At 38.2% G+C, this 14,121-nt stretch overlaps 2 protein-coding genes and 1 pseudogene across 16 annotated transcripts in view; 2 read left to right on the top strand and 1 right to left on the bottom strand.

Moving 5' to 3' along the window:
- Positions 1 to 3,026, top strand: part of LOC111343950 (uncharacterized) — a 27,660-nt gene extending 24,634 nt beyond the window's left edge. For all 9 annotated transcript variants that reach the window (XM_088738786.1, XM_088738787.1, XM_088738791.1 and 6 more), the window contains one exon: positions 2,536 to 3,026. In XM_088738786.1, coding sequence (XP_088594912.1) covers positions 2,536 to 2,810 — 275 coding nt within the window. In that variant the 3' untranslated portion in view covers positions 2,811 to 3,026. The remainder of the gene's footprint in view (positions 1 to 2,535) is intronic.
- On the bottom strand, positions 1,884 to 9,772 carry LOC148719637 (uncharacterized; annotated as a pseudogene). The gene is made up of 12 exons (XR_015993261.1): positions 9,221 to 9,772; positions 8,691 to 8,793; positions 8,070 to 8,290; positions 7,844 to 7,975; positions 7,447 to 7,617; positions 6,326 to 6,465; positions 5,880 to 5,991; positions 5,695 to 5,777; positions 5,385 to 5,564; positions 5,024 to 5,119; positions 4,815 to 4,901; positions 1,884 to 4,572 (listed from the first exon to the last, which is right to left on the bottom strand). The product of XR_015993261.1 is annotated as an uncharacterized LOC148719637 (transcript).
- A 121-nt stretch (positions 9,773 to 9,893) lies between these two features.
- The window catches only part of LOC148719638 (uncharacterized), a 35,976-nt gene continuing 31,748 nt past the window's right edge, over positions 9,894 to 14,121 (top strand). For 5 of the 6 annotated variants that reach the window (XM_088738701.1, XM_088738699.1, XM_088738704.1 and 2 more), the window contains exon 1: positions 9,894 to 10,103. The gene's annotated coding sequence lies outside the window, so the exon portion shown is untranslated. Of the gene's footprint in view, positions 10,104 to 10,265; positions 10,329 to 14,121 lie in introns of those variants that run through there. The other variant, XM_088738700.1, reaches the window with a different exon arrangement.

Genomic DNA, 14,121 nt, shown 5'->3' on the forward strand with positions numbered 1-14,121 from the left:
CGACTTTGACCCTAACCCAGCAATTGAAGCGTGGCTTCTTGGTGCCAAGACAAAAAGGCATGCGATGAAAAGAGGCCATGAGGCAGCAGTGGTTGTCCCCACAGATGGCCCATCTGTCAGTGGGCCCTTCAAAACTCCTCCTCTCTTGCCTCCTTTGCCTGAGTTACCTCAAATAGACAGCTCTGACAGCGATTCAGAGTAGTGACTTACACATATTAAAAGACTCAAGAAACAACACTGTAAATAAGTATACCATTACTTGTATGCATTATGAGTACTTTATTGACACTTCAAGTGTAGTTGTAGTTCCTTAGTAGAAAGGTTTATTCCTCAACCATTATCATGCATCAGAGCTTGGATTTTACTCTACATCCAAGGACAACTAGACTTGGGGTTTGGACAAGTAAAACCAGAATCTCACTTGTCCATTGGACAAGTGGATTTCAAAATTTTTTTCTTACCCTGGGTTGTGTCAACCACAGTACCTTTCGGCAGGAATTTCCGAGGTAACACATTACATGAAGCTCCGGAATCAACTTGCATCTTCACTAACAAATCTTCGATTGCAAAGTACGTGAATATTTTACTCTTGTATTCGGACATTTCCACGGTATTGACAGCATTTTGAGAGGACACAGACAAGATTTCTTCTTCAGATGAGTAACTTGGGTCATCGCTGTCGGCAAGCTGATGGACCTTTCTGGGCTTGGATTTTTGGGAAGGCTTCTTGGATTTGTTTCCACATTTTACAGCAAAGTGATTAGGTTTTCCGCACGAAAAGCAGATTTGACCATTTGCGGGGCATTTCGCTCTATTACGCTCATGGTGACGGCCACAAAACTTACATTCCTCGATGAGCTGGTTGTTATTAGGGAGTTTCGTCTTTTCCTTGCGTGAAGTTGAGTTTTTAGACTCTGATTTCGAGACTAAATCAATCTCACCCAAGTGCTGGCTCGGCGTCATTTCTTTGTGCTGTGCCGACGTAGCTTCCGCGGCTCGGCAGATATCTACACATTTCGACAGAGTAAGCACAGATTCTTGTAATAATTTCCTTCTAACAGCGTTTTCTCTGACTCCACAGACAATTCTATCGCGAATTAGATGGTCTCTTAAGGTTCCAAATTCACAAGTTTCGGCGAGAGCTTGCAAAGCAGTCACATACGTATCTTAACCTTCTGATAGAACAAGGAAATCGAGGAACAGAAGCATCAGTAAAAGAGCTCGGTTAAACGCAACTTTTGGGCAAACATCATCACATCAACTCTCCTTTCAAACTAGTGTAATACTTGCCCTCTCTTAGGAAAAGCAAGTAAAGTTTGTGAAATGTTTATGACTGCGATGCCCCGGGTTGCTTGTTGCAAATGCAATAAAGTGGAACTCCTTTAATACGACCACCTTCGGGTCATGGAAAATTGGTCGTATTAACGAGGTAGGGAAAATGAGTGGGCTTTTGTTCGGGCCACGAAAAAGTGGTCGAAATAACGGGGTGGTCGTATGGCGGGGTTCTACTGTACTACAGCACTAAAGAGGCACTAAAAGAAATTAGCCTGGCACGTACTGTTTGCGTTTTCTTACTTGGATATGTTGTCCGATATAACTCCGTTCATTACATTTTTGGACTAACGCTCTGCTATATAGTCCTATATGTTACCAGCTAGCAGTCCGCATGGATTGTGATCCGCCATTTTGGATGTCGTGAGCGACCAAGCAATATTGGCACCTCCTCTCCCCTCCCCCTTAATCTAGCGTTATGATTGAGTGCTTGGGTGGGGAAGACAGAGTTGGGATGTTTCAAGGCTGAATGCTGTAATATTTGCATTGTTTCGTTCCCTCAGACTTTTTATTATATCCCTTTTAGAAGCATAGACTTGTACGCCAGCGCACTCGTTCGACTCTTACTGATTTTATTTTTATGTTTTTAAAAATCTGACCTCCTGTGGGCCATAGGGTGGGCTATAAGGTAGGCCACAGGGTAGACCATAGGGTAGGCCACAGGATAAGCCATAGCCTACACCATGGCCTTGGTCACGGCCTACCCCACGTTTTTTCCGCACCCCTTTTCTAGACTGTCGAAGGAGTGATGTCTGTGTTTACATATCTTACTTACTGTGTATACATCATACAATATCGTTATACTATGGTATTCTTTTTCATTGGTGGTATGGTAGCACCACAGGTCATAGGATACATGATTTAATTCATTAGCTTTAGTGAGTAGCAAGGTTGGTGCTACATTCCCAGATGCATCCAGAATGCGCTTCTGGTTTTAGCCATGTGCTGCGTTATTTTATCATCTATGGCTGGTAATTAATTACCGGGGTTAGTTACTTAAATCTAACTTGTAAGATTAAAGGAAACAAACACGAATTATTTTCGAACTCTTTGTTATCGTTGGTTGCTGTGGCCTTAAGCGCTGATTAGCACAACTGAACTAAGTTGGAAGTGTTTGATTCCTATAATGTGAATGATCTATTTATTTTGTTAGTAAGAAACCATTAATAGAATTGGTATTGAGAAAGTTATTCCTTTTTTCAGTAAAACAAGGCACCCCAACAAATGATGAACTGGAGAAATTAGGGAAAGAAATTGCTGAAAAGTGGATGCAGCTGGGGCGTCGCTTGAGAGTTGAGGAGCCAAAACTACGGGATATAGAACTAAGTCACCGGCAGCTGTGTGAGAAAGGATACAACATGTCACTGGCATGGAAACAGAAAAATGGTTCCGCTGCAACTTACGAAATTTTGAATGCTGTATTACAGGATGAACTCGTACAGCGAAGAGACCTGGCGGAACAGTTTTGTCTTAATTAGGCCTTTACACAATTATTCGGATATTTTAGGAGATATTTAGAAGTTTCCGAGATAGTTTGAATTTTTAGGATATTTAGAGAGCTTTGGAATATTTAGAAAAATTTAGAGCTTTTTTTTTTAAACTGTTTTCCAGCTTTTCCTCGCTATTTTCTTGACAGAATACTCAGTTCTATCATTCTGTGCTAGAAATAAACCAGTTCAGGGGTTTCCCATTTGGTTAATGTTTCCATATCACTAGCAGCCATTTGTCTAAACTGCGGATGCTACAAACAATGAGCCTGAACCTTCTTCAAGCTCTGAGTCTACTCCTGCTGCTACGGGAAATCCTTCAATACCTGAAATACGTAGAGAAAGAGAAGTAGTTTTACTGCTGGACCGACTGAGATCACCAGCTGCAAACACTAAAGACTCTTTACTGCTGGCTACAAGCCAACAAGCTTAGCCTAACTGTGACGAAAACTGAGTTTATGGTCATCGGCTCTCACTAGGAATTCGAAATTCTTGCAGAGAACTATGACCATATAAGCATCAACTTACAAGACCAAGCCGTTATCAGCAGAGTTGATCACGCTAAATCGTTAGGTATCGTTATTAACAATCGGCTTTCCTGGTCTAACCTATTTCCGCAATAGGTGTCTTTAGATGTATCAGGCCTCTAATTTCCGAATTAAATCTACTGCCGTACTAGTTTACAACACCTTGATCCAACCTGACCTTGATTACTGTAGCCTCGTTTGGGATGGTTTTTTAAGTAATCAATTGAGCAGCAAACTGCAAAATTACAGAACTGGGCAGCTAGTGCAATTTTAAAGGTCGATTACGATACTAGCTCAAATCTGCTTCTCGAAAAACTAGACATTGGAAATGATAGGAAAAAGGGTGCATGTTGTTGAAATTGAGAGATTTCTTTATGATTTTGTCTTCTGTGATCGGGTATGTGCTGAAAGTTAGATCCCTTTCCGGCCTTGTTGGCTGCGTCCAGATATTTCCAACTACTTCCGAAGCAAGCTAAAGCGGATCTTCACGGCAGTCATGCGGTGTTATTTAAAAAGCCAAGGAAATGTGAAGATATTTAAGACTTAGAATGAGCCTTAATCTTTAATGTATACCTAACATTCAAACAACCTTTGACGAACCTAGTACGTAAGTAAGAAACGTAGACCGCTGGTTTTCTATCAGGAAACTGATTGAAGCTATTCTTTGGTGGATGTGAAGTATGGAGCGTGTTTGAGCTAGTTTCAATCATGATTGCTTTAAAAGATTCAGTGCAATTAAATTGAGTGAAAGAAGGGAGACTGTGTTGAACAAATATTACCATAACTCTGAAATGCAAGAAAATTTGTTTGCTACTTCCAATCTTGTAGTAATGAGAAGCGGAGCGCTCATCTTTTTCTCAGTATTGTTTTCGCTGCACGTTCAAAACTGCTAAGAGAATGTCATTTCTGTATTGAAGGTATGGCGTTGCTTAATGTTCCTTATATAAGGACTGACTAGGATAATTCCCTTTCAAGCAGACAATAAACATGGGAATATACAAGGTAGAATATTAACATTATTTGCTAATTACATGTACATTTCCAGGTATATTGAGTTCTAAAGGCACAAAAAGTGCTTTAGTACATGTTGTACTGAGCGTCTTACAAAGTTTGTACCTAATCAGGCAGCTAAAACTCAGTTAGCTCTATGGTTTGTCCTCATGCCACTTCATACCGTACACAGAAGAACTGCGTCAACTTGTCTGGGTAATCATCTGGTGATGAACCTTTCAAGAAGAAAACGTCAAGTCCTAAATATTTGTAATCACTTGAGTAACTCTTAGCTTCAGTTGCGGTAGTTCATTATGTTCCTCTTTAGCACTTAAAAAATTATCTCTAACCAATTTTATTATTGGTCGTTAAAGGCAAGGAGCCAATCCAAATAACTTCCCCTCAATAAATATGCGACCTCAGATAACATTAACAACACGAGATCTCCATCCTAGTTAAACGGAAAATTTGTACGTACTAGCTTTTCTTGTGCTGGCTGCTTTGTTAGCCGTAGATTTCTCCATCATACTCCACTCTGAGATGCTGGATATGTCCACCTTAATACCTTGGTAATGGAAAAATACACCAAAAATCAATAGTAAAACGGGGCTGTATCATCATCTCGACATCCCTATATATTGGAGGAATAACATAGAAATATGACAGATAGTAAAATCGAACCCCAACCTGTTTCGCTCAACTTCTCAAGAAGCAAATTTAGTTGCTCTTCAGTTTCTTTCTCCATTTCCACTGCTTTCTTCAAATGGTCACGAAGTCGTTCTCCTAAATTTTTGGGAAAAAAAGAATCAGTCAAAAACAGCAAGATGATGATGATGATGACTTTATTTAAACTCGGATGAAAATGAGGCTTGTTAGGCCTCTACCAATAGAGATGCTAATATACCGAGAAAAATATATGAATATAAATTACAGAGTGGTTTACGAAAACGACTGGTTTACGAAAACATCACAACTGAAATCGGTCACAAAAGGATATATTCTGGTAATGACCGTATTTGTAAAACGTGAAGATTGACAGCAACATTACCAAGGTTCGAAATGGACTTTTTTGCGTAGTGCATCAAGAAGTCAGTTAAGGTATCAACTCGACGGGCTGGAGTCATTTCTTTCGTTACTTTTGCTGTTGGCCTTAAGTAAGCACAATCTCTCCATCACCTCGCCATCACTCAACCCGAACCCTTCTAGCCTTCTTCCGCTGTAGTTGACATAGTGTTATAATGCAAAAGAACAAAAAATGAATCATGAAAACATTAGCTGTTTTGAAGAAAGGATGCATGCGTTCTACAATAACTATTAACTCCTCAAAAGTATTCAATGGGCATATCTTTCAAAATACCCGAGAAGAAACTTTGTGTCCATAGCAGTGAAATGCTGATATCGCAAGAATAACATTTTCAAGCAATGTTTCCTGGTGCGTATTGTACAGTGCAAATAAAACAATACAACAATCGTTTAACAAGTAAAAATACTAGAGTACCACGACCAAGATTTCAGTTGAAATAAAACTGCAAAAAAATCTTACTCTCAAATATGTATCCAGCACACATACAATATCATAAAAGAAGTGAATGTTGATAGCTTTGTCTTGTACATGATTTTTAATCCATTTCAGCAAATACACAGCATTTCCAATCCTGTTTGATAAAATTATAATCATCATTAATAACCATTTGCATGCTGTAATTGAATCTTGCCCTAGTTTCATTGAGTGCCCTAATGTAATTGGTTTATAACACAGGGTTACACTATACAGCTGTACATATCAAGTACCACACAAAAAAATCTTTCTTTGGGACCCAACATTGGTCATGTAAATTTGCTACTAAGAATCCAGAGTAACTTGTCTCTGAATTTTTACATCTTACAATTTAACATTAAGTAACTCTATAAATTACATATTGCTTGACAATAGCCAAACGAAAATGTAAATATAGGTTTTAGTATATATTTCATTTTGCATGTACATACTCTTCTCCTCTCCTTAAGCTGAAAAACTTGAGTGGCACTTCATGCTTACAGCCTCCTCCAAAGAGGGCCGTCTCATCCAGCTTTGTGGATTTGTTCTTGGAGTGGAGATTGGACCCAGCTTGAAACTGGTTACATTGCTCCTACCACAAAAAACTTTTAACTTAAATTTTCAACTTCCTTCACACCTTTCCAATTGAAGGTTTCAAATTAAACCATACTTAATGAAGATAATAAACAGTTCAGTATTGTTCTTGAAGCTCACAATTAACAAGGTTCCTGTAAAGTTTACATACTAGCAAACTAGCAAACTAACAATATATTTGAGCAACATGTGTTTTGGAATGGACTAGTACAATTAGAAATTAAAACTCACATGATGGAAAAGAAGGCAAGGAAAAAATTAGCAGAAAACAATCATCACTTCTCAATTTGTAATCAAATTCAAACTTAGACAACAAAATAAATTTACTGCTTCACAACCCCTCCTCTTTTATTTGGGCTTGGGACCAGCAAGAGTGATGGTAGACACCCTTGGCAGAGTTAATTGTGCAAGCATATATCAATATATTACCTTTAAAGACCATAAATTAATTACAAAAAAAGAAGAAACAAACTTTACTTGAAAAAGAAAGGATAAAATCAAAGAAAAGAGAGGGCTGCAATAAAGGTTATGTACTGTTCTTAACCTGAATATTCATAAGGTTCCTGTAAAGTTAACATAATAAACTAACAATATATTAGAGCTACATGTATTTTGAGCAGACTTATAAACAGCCAGAACCAAAGTAACCAACCCTTCAAACTGTACTATATTTGATTAATACAACACCTTCATATATAATAATAATAAAGACTAAAAATAATAAAGACTTTATTTATACAGGGTAGCATGTAATAGCCACAGGCTAATAAACTTGTGGCCCTGACTTAATCAACTAATTACAAGTTAAAAAAAAAACACTTAAAATTACCAAAAGAAAAACATGCAAAGAACATAATTGTTACTTTTGGTATCTCGTTGCAATGGTTAAGTAGTAGCATAAGTAATACTGGGTAACAAAAGGTAAGAATAAAGCAACAACACACAAAATAAGGGGAAGAGATAGTCTTAGTTAACACACCGTTGACTTGCTGCCTGGTCTTTAGCTGTAATTAGCTAGAAACCTATCTACTTTTTCTTGGCTAATAAACAGTTCCTCTCCATGCTTGGAAGACTTTCGACTGGTTCCAGCACTGCATTTGCAGACACATCCAAACAATGCATCAATGGAGACATATGAACTTCCATTCTTCTACAATCAAATGCAAAAAAGCAAAATTACAAATGTCATGTTAGAAATATTTCTTAAGCCAAAATAAATTTAAAAATGAGGAAATAGCTCTGGCTGAGAAGATCCAAATTGATGTTTCTTGTGTAAAGTAATATCATGTCATTCATTATGCCTATACATATACAATGACTTTCTCAGATTTACTATCATGGTAGACATTAGTCACTGAAGGATAACTCTCACAAACCTTAGGACATGCAAGACATTCATGATTATTCTCTTAACAAGGATTGAAATACTTCAGATTGGTCAACATGCTGGACATAAACCGGAACTCACAGAAACAATCTCTGGCAAGGAGCCGGTAGATGTCCTTTATCTACAGAAGAACAAATCATTTATTTATTGTATAACTTAAGAAAAAAAATTGTATTCCTGAGCATAAGATCAAAAACTTCTAAATGAATACTTACATAAACCTTGGAAGTAGGTGGGACCAACCATTGTAGTGCCTGACAAATTGACTTTAAAGATACCCTACATTCTAGGAAAATGTATTGGAGCAGGACCATGAATCCAAGGTCAAAGGCTACCTGGGGTTGTTTTGGTGTAGATGGCCAGAAACCATTCCTGACCAGGGTTATGGCTTCTGGTTCATGCTCACAGCATTTGATTTTAATGAGATGCTGCTTCCCTGTTCAAAGACAAACAACATAGCATGTCTATGCTGCTCTTCTTCTATTGTTTATCAATTCCCACCCATGCTCAAAAGAGTGATAGTTATTCTCATGAAAATGAAAAAGACTCAAAAAATACAAGCTTCTGCAATATACAGACACCTGTCTAGGTTAGAATAAACCAGACTTAGTAATGGAAAATTTGCAGTTAACTTATTAGTTACTCTCTGTAATGTCCTTGTTACAAAACTTTCTAAACCAATATAATCAACACCTTAAAACCAGTAAAAACAGAAACAAAGACCTTCCTAGAAGAGGTAACCTAAACATTTAAATAAAAGAAAAGAACAAGAAAAAATTAAACCTATCTCAGAATAATTATAATAGTTACAAATTGCACTGCTGTCAGTTACTTACCATGCAAACCAACAGCTATAATATCACGCACATATCCATGATCCAAGTTGTGAGGTGTAGTCCAGACACACTCCTCAAACTGATATGGTACAAATCTTTCATCCTAACAGTATATTATATCCTTTGTTATTAGGTGACTATAAATCACATACCCCTTAAATCAGCCAACTCTTTCAAAATGTCCAAAAACGGACTTAACTACGTTCTGAATCCAGGGAAAATGACATGTACATTTGCAAGAAAACATAATGCTCCCTGCTCTCGCTTTCTCCTCTGTACAAAAATGGGACAGGTTTTACTGACATAATACACATTGAAGTTGAGAAAAACTACATAAGTTTTAAAAAGTAATAGTGCAGTAACAGTAAGAAAAGAGAGGAAAGGATGCCGCCCTGAAATAAAACCACAAGACAATGTACAACAAACGAAACTGGCAAACGGCCAGAGTAGACATGCAATTGGGTTTCACAACATAATTGAATATTTAAAGGGTAGCTGACGAGATTGTGCTCCAAAAAACTTAAATTCACCTTCCAAACTTCTGGTTGATGAAGTGATTTACCTCCTGCGTGAACCAAATTGATGTGCTTTTCACACATAAAGTGCCCAGGACTGCAGTCAAGGCATCTGCCGCATGCCTTTTCTTCGCAAAAAGGAATGACACACATGTGCTCCAAAGGCAAAGCCTGTCTTGTCAAGAGTGCAAGCAGCTCTCTTGCATTGAGCCAGGACGCTGCCAGCGTGGCTTTCCTTTCATGGTAAGCTTTCACCTTGCGCCTCAGCCGTACTTTTGTAACCTTTGATTTTTTTTTAGTTCTTAAGCCATGAGGTTCGTCGATATGGGGAAGGTCTTCTTGATCTGGAGAAAAACCTCTGCCCGTGCTCCAAGAAGATCCGGCGGCCACAGACGTTGAATCAATAAATTGCTGGGCGGCATATCGAACAGGAACACTAAACTTCGCCTTCCTCGCAGCTTTTCCCCCTTTGAAAGTTAGTAAATTCAAATTTTTTTTTCGATCTAAAATCTCGTTTAGGAGGCGTAATGGAAATCGCGTTTCAAGGGGTTAGCTGGCTGTGATACCAGGCCTTGGTTTCCTTCATCTCACGATAGGTAAATAGGCCCTACTTTTCGAGCGAATCGGGTGTGGGAACTTAAATCATGTGACCTAAGATAAGCTACTACGCAGCTTCATATCCCTCCCTCTTGATGCGGAAAAGTGGGCTTTGATGGAGTAGACTTTAAAGCAAGGGAGTTTTTGCATCAGTCATGGGTTGAGTTCCTTAGTTCTTTAGCTTGTAATCATGTCTTCGAGTGATTGGTTCATCCGAAAGGTTGTGGTCATAACTTTTAGAGGCTTTTAGCCATGGAAACCTGTATGTAGCAACAATCCACATGTGCCCAAGTGATCAAAGGTATGTGATTAGGGAATTACGACTTTCCATCGTTTCGGGGACCGTTCGATGCCACTTTTCAGATTTAAAGTTTTTCTGGTTATTTCTAAATGATTAACTGTTCCTTCACGTTATGTCCAAGGTTGTAGTGAGGAAACATGCAGGTGGTCATCAATTTGAAATCTCAGACCTCACGAGGGTCATCCTCGGTGTAAAAACCTGACAAGGGTTTTTTTGTTTCATGAGGTATTGTTTTGCTGTACGCTATTGTTTATAATGTTTTGTTGTCTTTGTTTTACGTCACTCGTGAGCTTCACAGGTTTTTACACCGAGGATGAGCCCCTCACGAATGTGCTGAGTAGGGCTTGCGTTTGCGTCGTCTGGAAACTCGCTTAAAGCTGTTCTTTTTGCCAACTTAACACATTGACACCTGACACTCGCCTCGCGCGAGAACGCTTTCCCCCTACCTCCCCTACTAAGTGGAGTTTTGTCCCCAATCTTCCTCTATAGTTTGGAGATCAATAACCCAATCAGCATCCGTTGTTTGTGCGTATATTTTGTCGACTTTAGGGGGTACTAGAGGGGCATTATTCTATGCGTCTTCACTAAATGATCAAATTTGAAAATATGGCGTCCACGCGGCCGACCCTCAAAATTTTCAGGTCGGATTTTTCATTCATTTGCGATCGAGTTAGACCTTGTGGAATTCAGAATGTAAAGTAACAATGCTATAGAATACTCTGCTTGGAAAAGAATGGATATCCAGGTCTTAAAAGTGATAGATTAAGCTCTCAAGTCAACGACACTATGATTCTCTAAGGTGATGCGAATTATGGATGTACAGTAAAAACCGCACTTTCGGACTTCAAGCAGGGCCTGGCGACAATTTGACGATTTGATGGCCCGGTAAATATTATGTTTGAGTAACAATGTGTTCAAAAAGTAGAAGATTTTGCCTCAAATCGAAGTTTTTTTCAGAATTTTCAACATAACGCTGCGCAATTTCTGGCCATGAAGGCAAGTAAACAATGATCTAAGCATGATGAATTCTACCGCATGGGCTTTGTACATGTAAGAAATTCGTACGTTTTTCTATGGCAAGCCAAAGCGGACAAAAGCGTATCGAGTTTGACACGCGATAGTTGAGTTGTATACATGATAGTCCAAAAGACTATACGATACTTGAGAATAACTCTATTTGTTAGGCGGAATAAATGAACAACAATTGAGATATATAAGCGGTATTCGAGAATTATGAGCAATAATCGAGAATATTCTAAACTTTATAGCGCAGTCGAGATTTTATTTGCAATAGTCGAGATTTTATATACGATGGTCGAGATTTCCAACTGTAATTTTGGTCAGCTCCTCTGTTTTGCACCATAAAATGTGCCACATCTACATTTTCTACACCGTGATCACCTCTTACCTGAGATGGCAGGCTAAACTCCTGAACACTATCTTGGAAATACTGCAGCATTGTTACAGCTCTGTTATTTGAGCAGCAATGCAGATAAATGACTACTCGACTGAAGCCATCTTTGCAGCCGTGAATGACAAACCTCTGGGATATCAACTTGTGATTAGAATCAACCATGCTACAGATGGCTTGGACACTGAACATTAGACACACGGCGGCAGATTGCATATCTTTTCCGTATGCTTCTCCCTACTGGATCTACTCGGCAAAGACTTTCTCTTATTCTCGTTCTTTGAACGTGGATTTTCGGCCTTCCCTTTAAACTACCAGAAACCATTCCTGACCAGGGTTATGGCTTCTGGTTCATGCTCACAGCATGAAAGACCTACTGAAACGTTTTAGCATTCTGAAAAGGTGTAGTAACAAGTTCGATTGTTTGGTGAACGAAATGCTTTTCATCAGAGACTTAAAACCCACTCTGAACGTGCAAAGCGATTCAATTCGCGCAAAAGTATTTGTTTAATTAGCTCGTAACATATTTATGCTAATTTAGTGTTACACCTTGCCACAAACTTCATTTTTTATTTCTCCTTGACAATGGTGTCATGATGACACCGAAACGTCGGTTTTTATCGTTAGTTTTTGCTAGTCTATGTTTAAATAAATTTTAAAAAAACTACGTACAGTGTGCAAGGCTACAAATGTGTTTCTTATGGCATAATTATCTATAGTTTTTGAAATAATAAAGTATATGAACTTACCTCATCTGTTTTCTGTAGTTATTTATGCCTCTTTAGGTGAAACAACTTGTTAGGGTCAGTTTGCCCCTCTGATCCTAGGCGTGACTAGGATCCTAGGCGTGACTATTTCATGTAACCTTAAGTGGAACAACCACATCAATGATGTTATAAAAAGAGCAAACAAACGATTATACTTATTAGTCCTCGTGAAGAGAGCCGGCGTTGCAGTGGATGACATAATTAATTTTTATTGTACAACTATACATCCTGTTCTGGAATACTGCGCACAAATATTCCATCATGCGTTACCTGCGTATCTTAGTCATGACATTGAAAGGGTCCAAAGACACGCATTATCCATCATTTCACCAGAACTGTCATTCCATGACTCTTTAGAAAGGCACGGTTTAGCTTTGCTCTATGACAGACGCATTAAATTATGTCTGGATCTGTTATTGTCTGTCTCAAATCCATCTCATAAATTATATAATTTGCTGCCAGATAGACATCTTTCAGCTTACAATACTAGACACCAGCGCGTTTTTAACATGCTGCGCTTTCGCACTCATCGTTTAAATCTTCATTTATCCCAGCTATGTGCACGTGTGCTATAACCTAGATTTTTAGCTATTCCACTGCTGTATATTAGTTATAGTTATAATTAGTAATTTTATTTGGGTCTTAGCATTTTTTTAATTGGTTGTCTTATATAGTCCTATATAATCAAAGATTGTGAAAAGCATGCAATTCAGCCTATGGCTGCAATGTATATTATTTGGTAATAAACTATTTATCTATCTAATTCGCTATTTGCTTCGGTTTTGAGTCTCTAGCTTTCTGCTTTATATAATTTACAGCTGTACTGGCTAACAAAAGATTGCGTACCAGATTAAGAACATCTTCAGTGCACAATTTTGTCTGTGATTGTCTTCAACACAACTATACCTTTAGTGTAGTGAGCTGGGGGCACCTGTGGAATATCTTATATGAAAAAGAACCATTACAACTTTGCTTCACTGAGCTGCGAAAAAAGGCAGTCTTATTTCTATATCAAAACTTGATCATGAGATGTTACATGACTATTTTGGCGGGAAATTTGTGGCAATCTGATTTTTTTCGGATCTGGTCCAGGTTTTGTCAATCGGATACAATCTGATCCAGGTTTTGTTAATCCGGTCCTGGTTTTGTCAATCCAATCCAATACGGTCCAACTTTTGTCAACGCCCGGCTGCAGGAATACTTTCTCACACATGAGCCTCAAGCAGTGTCAGTCCTTTTCCCGATGTAGCTTGATTTTTTCATCTACACTTTCTTGAGGTTTGATGTTTTCAATGTTGATGTTTCCATCTAGAAATTGAAGTGGACTTGAACTTTGAAAGAAATTGAAGCATTTATTTTAATTTAACAATATCCCGTCTGCGAAGTTGCCTGAAAAAGAACCAAAAATTGAAACCAACACCATATTTTTGTCTACAAAACATCTATAAAGTAAAAAAAAAATTTAGTGCACTAATTAGTTGTCTAATTAAAAGCAATATAGGACAAGGCTTGCAACCACACTCAGGTTTTCAGCAAATTTTCCTCCCCTATTTCAAACTAGATTTAATGCCAAAATATTAATGATCTGATGAATGTGATAACAGTTGCTCTTCCATTGATAATGTGTCCTATCTTGTCCAAATTCTAACTTCATCCCTCCAGTATTATCCAAGAAAATTGCTGAAAAGGTTAAAAAAAATATAGCTTTCTGGCTATGATTGGTGTTAACCATAAGGACCAAAGGAATTTGAGCAGTGGGGTTTAAATCAATCAGTGTCTCAGGTTGTTTAGGGCTATTAATACTTCTCTCAATCTCCTCACTTCCCACAATAAATTAAAT

Source organism: Stylophora pistillata, chromosome 11, assembly GCF_964205215.1.
Source record: "Stylophora pistillata chromosome 11, jaStyPist1.2, whole genome shotgun sequence".
In the NCBI taxonomy this organism is placed as follows: Eukaryota; Metazoa; Cnidaria; class Anthozoa; order Scleractinia; family Pocilloporidae; genus Stylophora; species Stylophora pistillata.